General features: G+C 40.9%; 1 protein-coding gene and 1 long non-coding RNA gene across 8 annotated transcripts; both read right to left on the bottom strand.

Annotated features, from left to right (window-relative positions):
* Positions 1–1,037: 1,037 nt before the first annotated feature.
* LOC311099675 lies at positions 1,038–5,021 on the bottom strand. 7 transcript variants are annotated; one of them, XR_014609744.1, is made up of 5 exons: positions 4,756–5,021; positions 4,543–4,592; positions 3,847–4,089; positions 2,996–3,091; positions 1,038–2,086 (listed from the first exon to the last, which is right to left on the bottom strand). It is a non-coding gene; the product is annotated as an uncharacterized lncRNA (long non-coding RNA). The 7 variants fall into 7 exon arrangements; XR_014609746.1 differs by having other exon boundaries at positions 4,765–5,021; XR_014609748.1 differs by having other exon boundaries at positions 4,774–5,021.
* Positions 5,022–6,829: 1,808 nt separating this feature from the next.
* LOC311100230 (zinc-binding protein A33-like) lies at positions 6,830–20,826 on the bottom strand. The gene is made up of 7 exons (XM_084141050.1): positions 20,709–20,826; positions 20,125–20,539; positions 19,877–19,963; positions 10,984–11,214; positions 10,851–10,873; positions 10,646–10,764; positions 6,830–8,829 (listed from the first exon to the last, which is right to left on the bottom strand). The coding sequence occupies exons 2-7, from the start codon at positions 20,512–20,514 to the stop codon at positions 8,273–8,275; spliced, it is 1,407 nt and encodes a 468-aa protein (XP_083997176.1). The 5' UTR covers positions 20,515–20,539; positions 20,709–20,826; the 3' UTR covers positions 6,830–8,272.
* Positions 20,827–21,913: the final 1,087 nt, after the last annotated feature.

Raw genomic sequence — 21,913 nt, 5'->3', positions numbered from 1 at the left:
CCTATCAGAGTAGAGACTGAGCGTGGTTTAGACTTACTCAGCCTATTGTTGGCGCACAGGATGGTCCCGGCCCCTTGGCGCTTCACTGTTGCCAGGTGTTTAGTTGTTTTGTAACTTGTCTCCAGTCAGCAACCTCAGACATCTTTGTAGCAGAACACATGTCCTTGAGCGTTCTAACAAAGAGGCAGTGTGTGTGTATGTGAGACACAAGTCTTATCTCATCCTACCCCCTAATAGTTCCCCACATTAATCACAGCTTGTTATGTTAAACAGTCTATATCAGTACAGCACAAACCTATTATGTTTAATCATTAATGTATTCTTTCTAAGCTAGGCATCACATCTAGTTATAAGAAAATAGACCCCCACAATACAAAGTCCACTTTCTTCACATGTAGAATTTCTGGGTCCTGCTGTTGATACTCAGGCTGCGGTGTAGGCTCCATTGTAGGCCTACTGGTCTTCACTACCACTGGACCTTCAAAGCTATTCCATCTGTCTACCCTTTTGACAAACTCCACATACACTGTAAACCCTAATAAGTTCACATAACTCAAAAATTATTTTGTAACAGATTACACAAAAATATTTTAGTGATGTTTTTAAATGTTTTAAGTTTACATAAAATAAAAATTATATTTACAGTTGCCTTAAATTATCTCAATGTTATATTATAAATATTGATATTCCTCAACTTATAATTATGGATTAATTCACTTAAAATTTTCAATATTTTTCAACTCATATAATGTGGGAAATACACTCAAAATTTTCAATATTTTTCAACTCATATAATGTGGGAAATACACTCAAAACTTTCAATATTCTTCAACTCATAAATGTGGGAAATACACTCAAAATATTAAATATTCTTCAACTCATATAATGTGTGAAATACACTCAAAATTTTCAATATTCTTCAACTCATAATGTGGGACATGCAATCAAAATTAATTCTAAACTGAAATACTGATGTCGGTCCATTACACAATTATAATCAGCGAATAATGTTAGAAAACATGAAAGTGACACCACAGTGACAATTTAACTTTTTTTTTATTCAACACAATGTGCTTTTAAAAAGGCACGAATCAAAAGGAGCTCAGTCAAAACAAAGTGCTTGTCATAAATTAAAACAAAAAAGGAAATGACTCCATAAAAACAAAATGTGTTTTAAAGTACATTAAGTGTTAATAGTTCCATATTCTGATAGTGGTCATTGCTACAGAGGGTAGATTCAGTATTTTCGGTCTCCATATCACATTATTCAGTAAACATTATGATAAAAACTCACAAAGGCTTCATGTTAAAATTCAATAAGATTCTAATTATAATCCATCCTCAACAGCAATAACAACTATTAGAATGTGGAGCCATTTAAAACATTTTGGCACTTACTGTACCTTGAAGGCTGCAACTAACTTTTTTAAAATAAAACATTCAAATAAAAGTACTGGTTTCTACTGTGCCGTACTTCAACTGGCAACATCAAGGTAAGCATTAGGTCACACAACATTAAACATGTATAGTGCATGAATTCAACAGTCGTTTCCCACAACTACAGTGCAAAAACTTCGGCTTGGCAATACGTCAATGTTGTGATATTTATCTATTAACAATCAATGTATTAAATCTGAGGTAGAAGAGGCAAACAGTGTAACATATTAAACATGAGGTAGAAGAGGCAAATTATTACATTTGTAAAGAGGGGAAAAAAACAAAAAACATCCTCAATACTCAGTTCAACAAATAGTCCATTCTGAGTGATTCACTCATTGAACAAATCATTCTTCAGTGTCAGTAGACGCCCTTTCAGTGGTTTGTTGTCCTCAAGACACATCACAACTTTTTGGATAAATGTGAATGTAAGCTCGAGATTCTTTGGGTACTGTAGGTCTAGTGCATAGACATACCCAAAGAGCAGGATAAATGAGTCAGCCAGGTTTGTGGGACCACTCACAAGTATTTCATCTTCCACGACAACACAGATGCTCTCAGGGCTGAAGAGGGCCGCATCAGTAGTATCATCAGTGACAACTGTCAGGAGAGCCACCGGAGTGTCAGTGAGGTCTGGACCATCTGCTGACTATAAAACACAAATAATACAAAAATGAGTTCAGCCCCTCAAGGATACAAATCATGCTAATGATGTCTAGACATTACGGTCACTTTGCACTTAGACTGCAGCTAAGCTACATGTTTAAACTATTTTCTTTACACATGCTTATTATTTTATGTTAGTTTCACACCTACCTGTAAGCATACTTTTTGTTTAGTGGAATTCTTTATACTTACCTTTTCATTTATGTAATTTCTACATGTCAGTTTGCAGAATAACAACTCAAGGAAACTTCATAAACAGGTCCTGGGGGCTATTCCAGAAAGGAGGTTCAACAAACTGAGCCTAACCCTGAACTCAGAGTTGACTTACCCTGTGAAGTGAAACTGAGTTTTCAGTTACAGAACAGCTGATCTGAGTTAGGTAAGTTGACTCAGAGTACGTTAACTCGGAGTTGAGCTTGTGCCTGACGACTAGTAAAAAGCCATCATCAATGGAGCTCCGATACGGTTATTCACCATGGCAACGGGAGAAAACAGGAAGTAGACATTTTCTGGCTGCGGCTGTTATATAAATCACTGACAGAGTTTCAGATGCAGTCGTCTTTTCATTTTGAAATTATCACTTTATTTTATATTAGCCTTTAAGGAAGTGGTTGAATGTTGTTCAATGTTTTATTTTAGTTTTATTTTATTTAAATCGGCTGAAAATGAAATATAAAAACATTTTATCTCATACTCAATGCGGCGACAAACTAGAAACACGGACTTTGAAATTACGTTGTTGGAAAAAATACAATTGGCTATACTGATGGTTTTCACATAACCTGCTTTCTGGAATGCCCCTCTGGTTCTCCTAGAGTTCTTTGAGTGATGTCATGTTTAAGCTGACTGAATAGCTAAGCAAAGGGATTGATAGTGAGGCCAGTACACTTACATTACAGGTCCTGAAAAACTTGGAGGCATCTTCACGCAGGTACACAGGAAGTGCACGAAGGACGAGGGCCCGTCTCATATTTACATCACGTTGTTCCTACATGGACAAAAAATATCCATTACAATAATAATTACACAAATATCAAAAACATTCATTGTACACTAATTATAGTAAAAATGAAAATGTTAAAAGATAAGCAAGTTAGTTATTAACAAGCAAAGCATCAAAGTTGTGTGCTTATAGATCTGCTATTTCTGTTGTTGTTCTTTGTATTTAACAAAGTATTAATAAAGGGTTCAAGTGATCAACTGTTGACCCCACAGTTGAGATAAAAACATTTAGAGAAATAGCAAAAGAATGACTGTGGAAACACATAAAATAAAACCAATTATTAGTGTAACCCTCTCACCAGGCTCGAATTTGACTCTCACGATATTACCTTATTTAGAATATCTGAACAGCATGGGATATTAGGTGAGAAGGACATCTCCAATAAGAATCCCTATTGTAAACTTGCTAGGGTGAATGACAAATAGGGTATTAACTTCAGATAGAATGATTATAGACTTGGTTATTGTTATAAGGATATGCTTTCCCATGCATTAAATGAAACTGAAACAGTAAATGACTCCACCAATACAACAGACATAAGGTTCAAGATCTATATTAATCAAATGTTCAATGTATCACATCAAAAGAAATACAAATTATAAACCCCAATGATTTTTCCACAACCCCATGTCCAAATTATTTGCAAGCTTGCTTAAACCCTGGGCGCGCGTTGGAGCTCATAAAAAAAATGACGACATACATAAAGTCCCGAAGTCCACACCACATTTGTAGTTACTCACTACTTGTAGATAATGCCTCAGCAAAATATAGTAGTTCCGTGCAGGTGTCCTCACAAGATCCACAGCGAACACAGCTATCAATGCAGCCAGTACTCGGTAGCAGCAACAGACATCCGTTGGAAACCCGAACTGATCGTCACAAGCAATTCTCTCCAAGTCTTGCACGATGCTAGGCTAACCTCTAGGATGTCGAATGTCTCCACAATGCGACGGCAGCTTCAGTCTCCACTTGGTCTTTCTTAACTAAATAATAAACACTCTCTTATAGAAATAAAATCAGGATTTCCCTTAAAAAAACTCTGTAGGTATGGTTTTGTTCTCTCTTTATCGTTTCCTTTGGTCGTTTTTCCTTCACCAACCCCACTAACGTCTCTCCTCTCCCTTCTTTCAACTTTTCCCTCCCTTTTCTTTCCCGGCAACCAGTCCACTCTCCCATTGGCCACAACTTAACAAGTTAGCTCATTGGTCAAAACTTTAACGAGATACGTGGGAAATTTAAACTTAAAAGTAAACCGACCTATTCACTTGTAAAAAAATTTAAAACATTGCTTCAAAAGAAATGCATTAATGACATTACAAATCAGGAGCTATTCGATCACCTTTTAAATCTAATACCAATGAATTATAACAAATACACTCTATACTTGGTTTTAGCAATGTATTACATTAGTAACACTATTTCATAATACATCCTACCTGAACTGTTAAAAGGATTTCGAGATGATCTCACAACCACACACTTGAGCCTAGGAAGAAATACAAACACAGGCCTGGTTAGCATCATGATAACACACTCACATTATGTTGTTTAGCATTGTTCGTTTCACGCTAGCACACACGTACACACAGCTCGATAACGTATAATATTTACTGTGTAAGGCAGACACTTATTGAAATAAGTATACTCACAGTACGCACTTGCATTACCGGCGAACAGCGAAAACTCATGGACCTTCCTCCACCGTCAATGTCCCGGGCAAACATGCATTATGGAAAATGTAGTTCATCCAGGAAACCTGCTGATAACGTTACACCGTTGTAAGATGAAGTAACGTAACGTATTTGTCACATATTTAACAACTTCTAAAGTTACAATTACTTGGATTTTTAAACTATTTACAACAAATATTCACTGTGCACATTGTACAAATGCATTCCCAGTTCCACATTTAAGACTATCGAAATTCAATTAAAACAAAAACAACATTAGAGTTACTTACCAAATCAGAGGTGATGATAAGATGGCGCTTAAGAAAATGAAGGCAATAAGACTAATGATAAAAACGGAGGTGGTGGTTTCAAGCGGGCAGCATAAAAGTGCGCATTGCAAACAAATTAAAACAAATTAAACTGTGTTCCACATCCCAAACATCCCCGCATCAAGGCAAATTCAAGATGGCTGACTCAGCTTTCCTGAGGGAGAGATGACCCACCCACCAGAACGTCATGACGTCGATAACGTCATGACACTACCTAAACTTTTTGAGCGTTCCACACAAATTACCTATAACATATTGAGCCCTCTTCAATTAAAGTGGCATAAATCTCAACAGAGCTCAATACTTTATAGTTTGGTCAACTGTATAACGACATTTGACTGTTATGACCTTATTACTTATGAGCTAGTACAACTGTTTGGGATTACAGTGTAGGAGACTCTCTCAACTACCCTGATTTTAGCAAACTCATTCTCTTTCTATATCGGGCACTCCAAGGATTGTGCTTCATGCTCTCAACCACAGTTACAACATTTTGCTCCTTGGCAGTGGCAATTTTAGCATGTAAATCTTGGTGGGACAAACTCAACATAATTTTCTAATGAACTTATCCTCTACAGCAGAGGTAACTCTGGGTCTTCCTTTCCTGTGGCGGTCCTCATGAAAGCCAGTTTCATCATAGCGCTTGATAGTTTCTTAAAGTGCAGTCGCAAAAACTTTCAAAGTTCTTCGAATTTTCCGGATTGACTGTCTTAAAGTATTGATGGACACTCTTGGCATTCTCTCAACCAGCTTCATGAGGTAGTCACCTGGAATGCATTTCAATTAAAAGGTGTGCCTTGTTAAAAGTTAATTTGTGGAATTTATTTCCTTCTTAATGCATTTTAGCCAATCAGTTGTGTTGTGACAAGGTTGGGTTGGTATACAGCAGATAGCCCTATTTGGTAAAAGACCAAGTCCTTTTTATGGCAATAACAGCTCAAATAAGCACAAAGAAACGCATAATTACTTTAAGAAATGAAGGTCAGTCAATACGGAACATTTCAAGAACTTTGAAAGTTTCTTCAAGTGCAGTCGCAAAAACCATCAAGAGCTATGATGAAACTGGCTCTCATGAGGACCACCACAGGAATGGAAGACCCAGAGTTACCTCTGCTGCAGATGATAAGTTCATTAGAGTTACCAGCCTCAGAAACTGCAGCCCAAATAAATTCCTCACAGAGTTCAAGTAACAGACACATCTCAACATCAACTGTTCAGAGGAGACTGTGTGAATCAGGCCTTCATGGTCGAATTGCTGCAAAGAAACCACTACTAAAGGACACCAATAATAAGAAGAGACTTGCTTGGGCAAGAAACACGAGCAAAGGATATTAGACTGTGGAAATCTATCCTTTGGTCTGATGAGTCCAAATTTGAGTTTTTTGGTTCCAACCAGTGTGTCTTTGTGACTCACAGAGCAGGTTTACGATTGCCTGTTAATTTAAATGCATTCCAGGTGATTACCTCACAAAGCTGGTTGAGAGAATGCCAAGCGCGTGCAAAGCTGTCATCAAGGCAAAGGGTGGCTACTTTGAAGAATCTAAAATATATTTTGCTTTAACACTTTTTAGGTTACTACATGATTCCATATGTGTTACTTCATAGTTTTGATGTCTTCACTATTATTCTAAAATATAGAAAATAGTAAAAAATAAAGAAAAACCCTTAAATGAGTAGGTGTGTCCAAACTTTTGACTGGTACTGTATAGATTTATTTCAAAAACTGAAAAATGGCTTGTTTTTTTATTCTCATTTTTGCAAGATAAACCAAAAAACTACTTGATATTTCGATTTTCACAAGTGGGTGGGTTAAATGTGGAATGCCTGTCATTGGCCAAATGCACAGCCGGAACTTCCTGTCCCTTCAGAGTAGGAGTTCACCAGTCTAACTTAATTGTATTCATATACTATGCCATCTGTTAATAGCTATTAATTAATCTATTAGTGCCAATATAGTAATATTTCTCCATTTATTTTAGATTTTAAATGATAAGAGAGTCACAAAAAATATGTTTATTGACCTATTAATGAAATGTTACTGTAAATGGTTAGCTAACGGATATATCCTAGCTCCCTAGACTACATTATTTCTGAAGAAGTGTCATTTCAGAATGGGGGTTGCTGTCCCAGAGGACCAGCACAAAAAAAAGGTTAGAAAATGTATGCATTCACTCCTGTAAGTCGCTCTGGGTAAGAGCGTCTGCTAAATGACTGAAATGTAAAATGTAAAGTCAGAGACGACCACAGATATAACTGTAATGTAACGTATAAAATGAAAACTGTCTTAATACATGACAAAGGCTGTAAAACATGACCATGGTTTAAAACACTGCAGCAATGACTTGACTTACATTACACTAGAAGACCGTTAGCAGACTTCACAGACAGGAAGACCGTTAGCAGACTTCACAGACAGGAAGACCGTTAGCAGACTTCACAGACAGGAAGACCGTTAGCAGACTTCACAGACAGGAAGACCGTTAGCAGACTTCACAGACAGGAAGACCGTTAGCAGACTTCACAGACAGGAAGACCGTTACTGATAGAGAATAAATCTCAAAGCTCTTAAAAAGCTAAACAATGAAACAGCAAATGTAAATAAAAACCAGAAGGATGAAATCCGGAAGTGAGAGGGGGTGAGTGGGAGGAAGAGCTCAGTCACAGACAGTCTGAGTCAAAGGTGGTGTTCCCCTGCTCAGACCGTTGCATCAACTAATGATTGACTGACAGATTGCTATAACATATGTGGTTAGTGGATACTTAACAAGAAGATGAACTGAACAACAGTAACATTTCCCAAGCCAAAACGATTCAATAGGCCAAAAAGGATAGATGCGTTCAGTACACCTGGCATTCAAATTAGAAAACAAGATACATTTCAAATCTGTCCCATTAAGTCGATGTTGAATGAGATTCAGCAGCAGGCACAAACACCCTGAAAAAACAACAAATAAAACAAAACCTGCAGTTCTCATGTCTATCATCAAACAAGGGTTACTGATATTAATAGACATTAAAGTTAACAATAAACTGATTCATTTCAATTTTATGCATTTGAAATTGGTCAACAATTTTCCCCACAGCAATCGTTTGTGTGAAATTGCCTTTAAAGCCTGTAGTTTTGTTTTCAAACAAAACAACTTGTGCAATTATCAGCTCTAACTGTACTATACTGTTACAGAGGCCTTCACTGGCATAACCCTGACATAGTCCCCACTGAGGAAGGGAAAAATTCTCTCAGTGAAACTCAGTGAAAATATCTGAGGGTTTTTGAAGAAACACCCAATACGTTGGTTATTGACCGGATCAGAAAGTGACACCGTTTCTTTGTCCCAGTCCAGCTGCACTCTGATCCTCTGGGGTTTCACTTTAAAGGGTTCAAGACAGTAACAAGCATTTGGTGACACTTGGTCAATATAGTCACTCCCTTCTCTTGAGAGTACATACCAGACTCCACTAATATGCCACCGAGACGTCTCCTTCCTATCGCAAGACTCTATGGCTACCCCGACCGCCCACTCTTTGCTATCCCCAACCTCTACGTCCCAGCTGTGTATCCCGGAGCTGAAGCCCTCTGAGCCCAGGACAGCATAGCGGTGTTTAAACCTCTCTGGGTTGTCAGGAAGCTGCTGTTGGTCGTCACTGAGTCTGCATGTGAAGCTGGTCAGGTCACCAGACAGGATGAGATCTGGGTGAGCAGTGTTGGGGTCCAGAATCACAGGAGCTGAGTAGAGAGAACACAGATATATTATTTTAAAGTGGGGACTCGTAGTAGTATGACTAGGTCATTTTTATACAAAACTGATATTACTTTTTTTTTTCCCTTGAGGATTGCATCCCATGTTTTACACATATTGAAATAATAAAAGCGTGATATTTGTTTTATTAATTTGTATTTGGTATTTTTATTTTATACAATTGTAAAGCAACTTTGGGTCCTTGAAAAGCGCTATATACAGTGCATTCTGAAAGTATTCAGACCCCTTGACTTTTTCCACATTTTGTTACGTTACAGCCTTATTCTAAAATGGATAAAATGCAATCTACACACAATATCCCATAATGACAAAGCAAAAACAAGTTACACATTTTTGCACATTTATATAATTTAAAAAAAGGCCAGAAACACCTTATTTACATAAGTATTCAGACCCTTTGCTATGAGATTCGAAATTGAGCTCAGGTGCATCCTGTTTCCATTGATCATCATTGAGATGTTTCTACAACTTGATTGGAGTCCACCTGTGGTAAATTAAACTGATTGGACATGATTTGGAAAGGCACACACCTGTCTATATAAAGGTCCCACAGTTGACAGTGCATGTCAGAACAAAAACCAAGCCATTAGATCGAAGGAATTGTCCGTACCAAAACATTTCTGCAGCATTGAAGGTCCCCAAGAACACAGTGGCCTCCATCATTCTTAAATGAAATAAGTTTGGAACCATCAAAACTCTTCCTAGAGCTGGCTGCCCAGCCAAACTGAGCAATCAGGGGAGAAGGGCCTTCTTCAGGGAGGTGACCAAGATCCCGATGGTTACTCTGACAGAGCTCTAGAGTTCCTCTGTGGAGATGGGAGAACCTTCCAGAAGGACAACCACCACTGCAGCACTCCACCAAATCAGGCCTTTATGGTAGTGGCCAGACGGAAGCCACTCCTCAGTAAAAAGGCACATGACAGCCCGCTTGGAGTTTGCCAAAAGGCACCTAAAGACTCTCAGACCATGAGAAACAAGATTCTCTGGTCTAATGAAACCAAGATTGAACTCTTTGGCCTGAATGCCAAGCGTCACATTCCTACGGTGAAGCATGGTGGTGCCAGCATCATGCTGTGGGGATGTTTTTCAGCGGCAGGGACTGGGAGACTAGTCAGGATCGAGGGAAAGATGAACGGAGCAAAGTACAGAGAGAGCCTTGATAAAAACCTGCTCCAGAGCTCTCAGGACCTCAGACTGGTGCAACGACAGTAAGCATACAGCCAAGACAATGCAGGAGTGGCTTCGGGACAAGTCTCTGAATGTCCTTGAGTAGCCCAGCCAGAGCCCAGAGTTGAACCTGATCGAACATCTCTGGAGAGACCTGAAAATAGCTGTGCAGCAACGCTCCCCATACAACCTGACAGAGCTAGAGAGGATCTACAGAGAAGAATGGGAGAAACTCCCCAAATACAGGTGTGCCAAGCTTGTAGCATCATACCCAAGAAGACTTGAGGCTGTAATTGCTGCCAAAGGTGCTTCAACCAAGTACTGAGTAAAGGGTCTGAATACTTATGTAAATGTAATATTTAATTTTAAAAACCTGTTTTTGCTTTGTCATTATGGGGTATTGTGTGTAGGTTGATGACGACAAAAAACTATTTAATCAATTTTAGAGTAAGGCTGTAACGTAACAAAATGTGGAAAAAGTCAAGCTGCCAAAGGTGCTTCAACAAAGTACTGAGTAAAGGGTCTGAATACTTATGTAAGGGGTCTGAATACTTTCCGAAGGTACCGTAACTCCTACGTATGTATTATTATCATCATCATAAAAATAGTACTCACTGTACTCAACAATCTCCTGCATGTTCTCCCAGACTCTGAACTGCAGGTTGCCCAGGTGTCTGGCCACGTCGATCAGCGCTCCAGTAACCCTCTCTGGATCTGGCAATATGCACTGAACTCTGGGAGAACATTAAGGAGTCAGTGCTGCTGTACGGTTAGGGGTCAGAACCACAGACGATAGAGAAACAAGAGGCAGATCACTTACCTTTTCTTGATGACCTCATAGTCCTGCAGAACAACAAAGTATCAGATTAAATATTAACATCAACGACATTATCAAGTTGCAGCAGTACCATCTCTACTTAAAAACAGAGGGAGATCTTTTTTTATTTTCTTACCTGTAGCAAATAAATGTTTTCAGCCCCTAGCTCCTCCTCTAGGGTTCGGATGGTGTCAGAAAGGGACGATATCTCTCTGTTCATCTCCTCAATCTTCCTCTTCATCATTTGACTCTTGTAATCTTCGTCCTGCTTCAGGGCAGCTATCCTGAATACCGTTTCATTTCGTAGAAACTGGTGAAGCTCCTCAAACTGTTCTCTAATTTTCCTCTCTGTGGACAGGGCCTGGCTCTGAAGACAAATATCCAGTGCTTGAGTTGAGTTTCAAAGTTTATTCACCACGTGCACAGGATACAACAGTACAGTGAAATTCTTACCTTGAGAGCTCTTTCCCAACAATACAGTGATAATAATAATAATAATAATAAATACAAAATAAAAGTAAGAATAAAAACCACACAAGAACTACGACGAGAGTTAAATAACAAGACTGCAAGTATATACAGGTCAGTGTCAGTACCTTATTTAATGTTCAGGGATACTGGAGTGTTTGTATATACAGGTCAGTGCCAGTACCTTATTTAATGTTCAGGGGTACTGGAGTGGTTGAGGTGGGTTTATACATAAAAAGTGACTGGTAGTAGGATATACATGTAATGGCTGAAAAGTGACTGGTACCAGGAATAAATAAATAAATAAATAAATAAATAAATAAATATAAATATATATATATATATACACACACACACTGTCATGACTTGCCCTCATGGGTTGAGGATCAAAGATGCCGGCTAGGCAAAGGTTTTAACACCCCTTTCCTGGGGGCCAGTTTTATGACCGGCCGTAAATTCCTTACAGAAACTTTATTGTCTGTGCCATGCAGTACTGGGAGAGGGAATTTCCCTGTGGAACAAAGGAAGTCTTCCCGCCAAGACTCCAACATCTAAAAGTGGATAATGAAACAATATTCATACCTCAAAGAATGTGGGAAATGGTTGGTGGCAACTCAAAGAACAATCATGTCAAATTCATTACTATGTTGTGATGTCATTAAAGACGGTGAAACAACATAACTGTATCTCTGAGTGTACACTTCCCAGTTATGCGGTTTGCATCTAATTGTTGTATAAAACGAATGATTAAGTATAATAATACTTTTGTGAAGATAATGTGATTTTAGCATTCTAGATGATTGTTTTCCATATTGATTTGTTCTCAGTCAGTGGCCACACCCAGATGAGCAAACATGATGAAACGCCCCCTTTTCTACTCAAGTATAAATCCCCTTGTGACGAAATTAATCTCAGACCAAACAGATTACGGTATAAGCCGGATGTTGCAAATGGTTGAATTTCTACCAGACCAGGAAGCGTGAAGCTGAAGCTACACGGCTTAAAATGGTTAGACCAGGATGCCCCACGGCTTAAAACTGTTGACAGACCAGCAGACGTGAAGCGTGAGCTAAACTTGACAAAATGGTGAAACTCTGAAACTCAACCTCTACACGAGGTGAAGAAGACAGCGCACTAGATCATCTCAATCTGCAGCTGGCATGTATAGTCGTCTAGAGAACTTTCACTAAAGACAAGTTGGGAAGGACAATCCCTCTCAGACAACCGTTGGTACATCTGAAGTATCTATTCTAACAGACCAACTCCACGAACTACAGGGTACGCTGAAGTATCCATCCTAACCACCACTATGACCAGAAACTCTACCAAGGACATTGGGATCTCTGGTGGGCAAACCAGAGCCCTACATCATCAACTCAACTATCGAGGACAGCTACACGTAAATACATGTTGCATTTCTAATCCGAATGAGCTGGTGCTAAACATTTGTATTTCCGTGAGCGTAGTTTCCAAAGTATCAACGATAGTTTGAATCTGTCTCTCCCTTCCAAGCATTCATGCTAATGTTAGTCCAGTCCACTAGGGACCTGTTTTCATTGTATTACGTTAGTAATCAATAACCTGTGTGTGTGTGTGTTTGTATTGTGTTATTATTTAGTTAGTAAATAAATAATTAAGCCAATTTGTGTATTGCTGATTCATCAATAAGGTTAGGGTTCTTGCAGGTTCAAGGATTATGCGACGTTCAGAATGAGACTGATAAGAGGTAATTATTTAATAAGTGACAGTTATCAATATATAACACACACACACCTAAGAGTTTAATTCGGGAGATGGTAACTCGTTAAACAACTTATTCCATGGTGCCCCAAATTCCTAATGAGTTCATTGTTACATGATGAATTTAATCGAGTGACAATGAAACATAGTAAGTTGATTCGATAAATAACAGTTATACATTAAAGTGTGTCACGTCACGACAACACTGTACAAAAATATAAACGCAACATGCAACAATTTCAAAGATTTTACTGAGTTACAGTTCATTGAAGGAAATCAGTCAATTGGAATAAAATCATCGGGCCCTAATCTATGTATTTCACATGACTGGGTAGGGGCCCACCCACTGGGGAGCCAGGCCCAGCCATTCAGAATGAGTTTTCCCCCCACAAAGGGCTTCATTTCAGACAGAAATACTCCTCCACGACTGCCTCGCCTGGTTCACTAACTACTTCTCTACTCCCGAGTGGCGCAGTGGTCTAAGGCTGTGCTACTAGAGATCCTGGTTCGAATCCAGGCTCTGTCGTAGCCGGCCGCGACCGGGAGACCCATGGGGCGGCGCACAATTGGCCCAGCGTCGTCCAGGGTAGGGGAGGGGAATGGCCGGCAGGGATGTAGCCCAGTTGGTAGAGCATGGCGTTTGCAACTCCAGGGTTGTGGGTTCGATTCCCACGGGGGGCCAGTATGAAAAATAAAATAATGTATGCACTCACTAACTGTAAGTCGCTCTGGATAAGAGCGTCTGCTAAATGACTAAAATGTAAAATGTAATTCTCAGATAGAGTTCAATGTGTCAAATCAGAGGGCCTGTTGTCTGGACCTCTGGCAGTCTCTATGGGGGTGCCACAGGGTTCAATTCTCGGGCCGATTCTATTCTCTGTGTATATCAATGATATCGCTCTTGCTGCTGGTGACTAAGATCCACCTCTACGCAGACGACACCATTTTGTATACATCTGGCCCTTCATTTGGACACTGTGTTAACAAACCTCCAAACGAGCTTCAATGCCATACAACACTCCTTCCGTAGCCTCCAACTGCTCTTAAAACGCTAGTAAAACTAAATGCATGTTCTTCAATCGAACGCTGCTGGCACCCGCCCGCCCGACTAGAATCACTACTCTCGGCGGGTCTGACTTAGAATATGTGGACAACTACAAATACCTAGGTGTCTGGTTAGACCGTAGACTTTCCTTCCAGACTCACATTAAGCATCTCCAATCCAAAGTTAAATCTAGAATCGGCTTCCTATTTCGCAACAAAGCCTCCTTCACTCATGCTGCCAAACATGCCCTTGACTTCGGCGATGTCATTTGTAAAATAGCCTCCAACACTCTACTCAGCAAATTGGATGTAGTCTATCACAGTGTCATCCGTTTTGTCACCAAAGCACCATACACTACCCACCACTGTGACCTGTATGCTCTCGTTGGCTGGCCCTCACTACATATTCGTCACCAAACCCACCGGCTCCAGGTCATCTATAAATCACCGCTAGGCAAATCCCGCCTTATCTTAGCTCATTGGTCACCATAGCAACACCCACCCGTAGTATGCGCTCCAGCAGGTATATCTCACTGGTCATCCCCAAAGCCAACACCTCCTATGGCCGCCATTTCTTCCAGTTCTCTGCTGCCAATGACTGGAACGAACTGCAAAAATCTCTGAAGCTGGAGACTCTTATCTCCCTCAATAACTTTAAGCATCAGTTGTCAGAGCACCTTACTGATCACTGCACCTGTACACAGCCCTTCTGTAATTAGCCCACGCAACTACCTCATCCCCATATTGTTATTTATTTTGTTCATTTGAACCCCAGTATCTCTATTTGCACATCATCTTCTGCACATCTATCATTCCAGTGTTAATACTAAATTGTAATTATTTTCCACTATGGCCTATTTATTGCCTTACCTCCAAAACGTACTACATTTGCACACACTGTATATAGATTTTCTATTTTTCTATTGTGTTTTTGACTGTACGTTTTGTTTACCCCATATGTAACTCTGTGTTGTTGTCGTTTTTAAACCGCACTGCTTTGCTTTATCTTGGCCAGGTCGCAGTTGTAAATGAGAACTTGTTCTCAACTGGCTTACCTGGTTAAATAAAGGTGAAATAAATCAGCTTCTTGATATGCCACACCTGTCAGGTGGATGGATTATCTTGGCAAAGGAGAAATGCTCACTAACAGGGATGTAAACACGTGGGATCTTTTATTTCAGCTCATGAAACATGGGACCAGGACTTTCCATGTTGCGTTTATATTTTTGTTCAGTGTGAATACTTATGGTAATATATACACATGTAAACAGGAGTAAAAGTGACAAGTAGCAGGATAAATACTAATGGTAATCACAATCAATAGACAGCCGCGTAATGGAGTAATACATCTAATTGAGTGGCTAGAGACCTGTGAATGGGCATAGTGTCAGTGTGGATAGCCTGTGGGAGAGGGAGAGCAGTAGTTGTTAGCCATTTAACAGTCTTATGGCCAGCGGACAGAAGCCGTTTAAGGAGTCTGTTTGTCTGAGCCTTGATGCAGCGATACCGCCTGTTGGACGGGAGCATTGAGAGTCTATTCTCAGACACGCCCGGTATGTGTACGGGGTGTACGCCAGTAGAGCACCGGTACCTCAAAATGTTCTACTGCTTGCAGTACAGGCACCTCTTATAGAATATTGGCTCTAAAATATGATGAGTACCGGCACCTATTTCAGTCCACTTACAAACAAAATATCTCTAATAACATTACTACTATTTAGGGTTGGAAAACGTCCGTAACTTTCACAAAATTCCCCGGTTTACCAGAAATCCTGGTTGCAAGATTGATGGAATTGAGAGGGAATTTCGTGGAAATCCGGGAATCCCCCGACCAGGATTAGTGTCAGTGTGGATAGTCTGTGGAATTTTGTAACCCCACTACTATTGTTAGTTATTCTCTGAGGTCATACGGTTCATCCACAAATCCAGGGAACTAAGGGAAACTTAGCCAGCAGATACGGCCCGCTTGCTTACAGCTGCACTAGGGTCAGACAGGCTTCCTTTTTAAGACACCACGGAGCCGGTGTGAGATATGGCTCAGAAAACATACCTCAATCCAGTGATGAAAAATGCCTTGTACTCCAAATTATCCCATCTGTTACACCGAGAAGATTGAACGACTGCTAGTTTTCCGGAAAACTGCCCTTTTTTTGTCCTCATGCTAGGTAGCAGAAGCCACAGCAGCCATTTTGGAATGGCAGTGTCAGCCTATCAGCTACTTTGTTGTTCACCGCTACGTGCCGGAGACGTGACGTTGGAAGGGAAAATGGCGCAAGTGGATGTTCTGTTTGAATCAGATGGCGTGTCGAGTGGAGATGAGTGAGAAGAATTGAATTACAATATATATATAAAATACAAAAGGAAATAAGAGAAGTAAAGTGGTCATGGAATCTAGTAAATCCAACCATAGTTGTGATTATTTTGTGGTCGGAATAAGGGTTTTGTGGTCGGAGTAAGGGTTTTGGATTGATGTTACCTGGGAGATCAGTTTGAAGTCTATGAAAAACCATGGATGCGTTGGATAAGGGTGGCGTCGGTGACAGTAACGAGGAATGGGCTTATTTTGGTTTTCTGCGCATCTATGGAACAGAAGGAGAGTGCTCTGCACCTCAAGAAGATTTCGGAATCGAACATAATAAATGGCTCCCTATCCACTGGATGTGTATTAAACTCACTAAAAGTGGCAGTAATAAAGCCTCTCTTGAAAAAGCCAAACCTCGACCCAGAAAAGGTAAAAAATTAAATAAATAAAAAAATCAGCCTATATCGAAACTCCCATTCCTCTCAAAGTTTTTAGAAAAAGCTGTTGTACAGCAACTCACTGCCTTCCTGAAGACAAATAATGTATTCGAAACGCTTCAGTCTGGTTTTAGACCCCATCATAGAACTGAGACTGCGCTCGTGAAGGTTGTAAATTACCTTTTAATGGCGTCAGACCAAGGCTCTGCATCTGTCCTCGTGCTCCTAGACCTTAGTGCTGCTTTTGACACCATCGATCACCACATTCTTTTGGAGAGATTGGAAACCTTAATCGGTCTACATGGACAAGTTCTTGTCTGGTTTAGATCTTATCTGTCGGAAAGATATCAGTTATTCTCTGTGGATGGTTTGTCCTCTGACAAATCAATTGTACGTGTCCCTCAAGGTTCCGTTTTAGGACCACTATTGTTTTCACTATATATTTTACCTCTTGGTGATGTCATTCGGAAAAACAATGTTAACTTTCATTGCTATGCAGACGACACACAGCTGTACATTTCGATGAAATGGTGAAGCCCCAAAATTGCCTACCATGGAAGCCTGTGTTTCAGACATAAGGAAGTGGATGGCAGCAAATGTTTTACTTTTAAACTCGGACAAAACAGAGATGCTAGTTCTAGGTCCCAAGAAACAAAGAGATCGTCTGTTGGATCTGACAATTAATCTTGATGGTTGTACAGTCGTCTCAAAAAAAATTGTGAAGGACCTCGGCGTTACTCTGGACCCTGATCTCTTTTTTTACGAACATATCACGAATATTTCAAGGTCAGTTTTTTCCATCTTCGTAACATTGCAAAAATCAGAAACATTTTGTCAAATAATGATGCAGAAAAGCTAATCCATGCTTTTGTCACTTCTAGATTAGACTACTGCAATGCTCTAATCTCCGGCTACCCGGATAAAGCACAAAATAAACTTCAGTTAGTGCTAAACACGGCTGCTAGAATCTTGACTAGAACCCAAAAATGTGATCATATTACTCCAGTGCTACCCTCTCTACAATGGCTTCCTGTTAAGGCTAGGGCTGATTTCAAGGTTTTACCGCTAACCTACAAAGCATTACATGGGCTTGCTCCTACCCATCTCTCCGATTTGGTCCTGCCGTACATACCTACACGTACACTACGGTCACAACACCCAGGCCTCCTTATTGTTCCTAGAATTTCTAAGCAAACAGCTGGAGGAAGGGCTTTCTCCTATAAAGCTCAATTTTTATGGAATGGTCTGCCTATCCATGTGAGAGACGCAGACTCGGTCTCGACCTTTAAATCTTTACTGAAGAGGGTCAGAGGCAGAGAATCCCAATGGAGAGACGGGAACCGGCCAGGCAGAGACACCTATGATTGAGTGTAGTCTGGCCCAGGGGTGCGAAGGTGAACGGAAAGGCACTGGAGCGACAAATCGCCCTTCGTGTCTCTGCCAGGCCGGTTCCCGTCTCTCCATTGGGATTCTCTGCCTCTGACCCTATTACGGGGGCTGAGTCACTGGCCTACTGGTGCGTTCCATGCAGTCCCTAGGAGGGGTGCATCACTTGAGTGGGTTGAGTCACTGACGTGATCTTCCTGTCCGGTTTGTCGCCCCCTCTGGCTTGTTGAGTGGAGGAGATCTTCGTAGGCTATACTCAGCCTTGTCTCAGGGTAGTAGGTTGGTGGTCTGTTGATATCCCTCTGTTGGTGTGGGGGCTGTGCTTTGGCAAAGTGGGTGGGGTTATATCCAGCCTGGTTGGCCATGTCCGCGGGTATCGTCGGACGGGGCCACAGTGTCTCCCGACCCCCCCCGTCTTAGCCTCCAGTACCTATGCTGCAATAGTCTATGTGCCAGGGGGATAGGGTCAGTCTGTTATATCTGGTGTTATTCTCCTGTCTTATCCAATGTCCTGTGTGAATTTAAGTATGCTCCCTCTAATTCTCTCTCTCCCTCCCTCCCCTCCCGGAGGACCTGAACCCTAGGACCATGCCTTAGGACTACCTGGCCTGATGACTCCTTGCTGTCCCCAGTCCACCTGGTCGTGCTGCTGCTCCAGTTTCAATTCTTCTATGGAACCCTGACCTGTTCACTGGACGTGCTACCTTGTCCCAGACCTGCTGTTTTCAACTCTCTCTCTCTACCGCAGCTGCTATTTCAACCTCAACACCCGGCTACGAAAAGCCAAGTGACAGTTACTCCTGATGTACTGACCTGTTGCAACCACTACAAGCACTGTGATTATTATTTGACCCTGCTGGTCATCTATGAACATTTGAACATCTTGGAGAAAAATCTGCCCTTAATGGCCATGTACTGTTATACTTTCCACCCGGCACAGCCAGAAGGGGACTGGCCACCCTTCAGAGTCTGGTTCCTCTAGGTTTCTTCCTAGGTTTCTGCCTTTCTATGGAGTTTGTCCTAGCCACAGTGATTCTATATCTGCATTGCTTTCTGTTTGGGGTTTTAGGCTGGGTTTCTGTATAGCACTGTGTGACATCTGCTGATGTAAAAAGGGCTTTACAAATAAATTTGATTGAACGTATTTTGTGTGGATCTTCAAAGCAGGGCACCTATCAAGGGTGTCATCTCTGGTGTGGCGCCAGAAGTGAATGGAAATGATATACGTGAAGAATTGGATCAACTGGTTGGTGCCCGCCGAATCTACTCCATCCATTCTATTATTTTTGATGAGGAGTCTCTCTCTTCTCACACGTATTTGAGTTTTGCGAGATTCCCTGTGAGAGGGATGTGATTTGAACTCTGACTGAAGGAGTGGGATGTTTTTTTATGCATTTTTTGTATAATGTATAGTCGTACAATCTTCTCGGTGTAACAGTTGGGATAATGGGACAATTCGGAGTAGAACGCATTTCTCATCTCTAGACTGAGGTACATTTTGCGAGCCATATCTCACGCTGGCTCTGCAGTGTCTAAATCTACACATGAAGGCAGTCCGACCCTAGTGCAGCTGTAACAAACGGAGTCGGATCTGCTGGCTAAGGGAAACTAATACAGAAACATAAAAGCCAAAAGTCGCTCCGTTTTCTTACCTTGATAGTTTCTGCCGTTTGGACACAAGTTCGACTGTCTGCCTCAAGGACCTCCAGTTTGTTCTGTAGGAGCTTCAGCACAGACTCCTGGAATGCAACAGGAAAATGCTAAAATATATCAGTTTACTGATAATCTAAGACATTTTCTCTAAAGGGCAGCAGCACCTACACTAAGCAGTGGTGTGCAATAATTGTTGTTTTTCATTTAGGAAAAAGCTAAATGTAAAGGACATTTACTTTTCACTCACCTTATATTCTTTGGCAGCTTCGTCCATGGGGCAGAACTTGTGGTTTGTGTGTAACTCAGAAGTCTGGCACACCAGGCATGCAGGCTGTCCATGGTCCCGACAGAAAAGTTTGTATTTCTCCCCATGCAGACTGCAGAGCACACCTGCAGATGCTTTCTCCTTCGAGTAGGCCTCACACAGGTTCTTCAAAGCCCGGTTGAGGGGTGCGTCACTGAGTTTCGATCTTTTCCTACAGACTGGACATTCCTTCATTTCTCTCTCCCTCCAGTAGCCATGTATACAGTCCTTACAGAAGCTGTGGCTACACAAGAGGATGACTGGGTCTCTGAAGATGTCTCGGCATACGGGACAGGTAAGGTCCTCTTCTGGAAGAGAAGATGTGGTGGCCATTTTCCCCCTCAAATCATACGCCGTCCTTCGGGGGAAATAAAACAACAACCGTACTTGCAAACTTTCACGTGAGTTTCGCTGCTAACTCAAACAAGCACTTGCTTGCTGTTTCGTTATTGTTAGTTGACGTATTGTTTGTAACACATGTAGCTTACACTTGAAACGTATTGAGTAATATAATAAAGTGAACTTACTTCTTTGCTGTGAAGGCAAGCGAGCTGTGCTGTTATTGTGGCTCTTCTTCTATAATATTACGGCCATCCGCAAACAAACGATAGAGGTGTTATTATCGCATACCGCTGTGACGCAGCCAAGAATAACTAAGTACTTCCGGGTCACGAATTTTTGGAATCCTTCAGAATAAGACTTCTTCTTCTTCGGTATATTGACGATCACACAATTTAATGTGGATGGAAACAGAATTCACCCCAAAAACTGAACTACCAAAAAACGACCCAAAAATAAACAAATCAAATAAATCAAAAAACGTTTCTGTTAAAAATAAATAAATAAAACAGATCTGATCCCTACACAGGCTCCAGGGGAACCTGGGAGAGTGGATCTTCCGGCGCCAGTACCCCTTGCAAGTCTTCAGATGTAAAATCCCAAAAACTTTTCTGCCGCAGCCACAATAATGTCCAGTTTCTTCGACTTCTTTGAAACTTGTGTTGTACAGTTTATAACTGTGGCAATGAATGCAACAAAATCCACATTTTTAACACACAGGGTATCCTTTGTCTGGCATCAAACATTTACTACAGGCTGTGGTGTATCCACCACCATATCTTCACTAGCATCACTTGTTTTCTCAATTCTTTGAATTGCCTCCACATAGGAGATTCGATTGACCGCTCTAACTTTTGCCACCTCAATTTCCGTCACCCTTACAGGGCACTCCAGGAACTTGGGGTCATGACCCCCCACCACAATTGCAACACTATCGTCCTTCTACACACCGTTCTTCAGTATACTCTGTTCGTCTGCACACACTTGAAACATGGCCAAATCCTTTACAATTCTTACACTGCAGTGGTTTTGGGACGAAAGCTCTTACGGCTTATCTTACATAACCAAGCTTCAACATGCGTAGGTATTTGCTCTTTATCAAAAAAACAGCAGGACCGACAGACTATCTTCTTTTCCTCCATTCACCCAGCGGGTCGGACACAGAGCGCAAACCACACCAGGAATTCTCTTCAGGTATTCTGAGGTACTTTACTATTTTATATGTTTACTTCACTACATTCCTAATGAAAATAATGTACTTTTTACTCCACACATTTTACATGACACCCAAAAGTACTCGTTACATTTTGAATGCTTAGCGGGGCAGGAAAATGGTCATCCCTTTTAAATTTTTAGTCATTTAGCAGATGCTCTTATCCAAAGCGACTTACAG

This window comes from Coregonus lavaretus, assembly GCF_964263955.1.
Source record: "Coregonus lavaretus genome assembly, chromosome: 24".
NCBI classification, from domain to species: domain Eukaryota; kingdom Metazoa; phylum Chordata; class Actinopteri; order Salmoniformes; family Salmonidae; genus Coregonus; species Coregonus lavaretus.
This window is presented reverse-complemented; position numbering and strand designations above follow the sequence as displayed.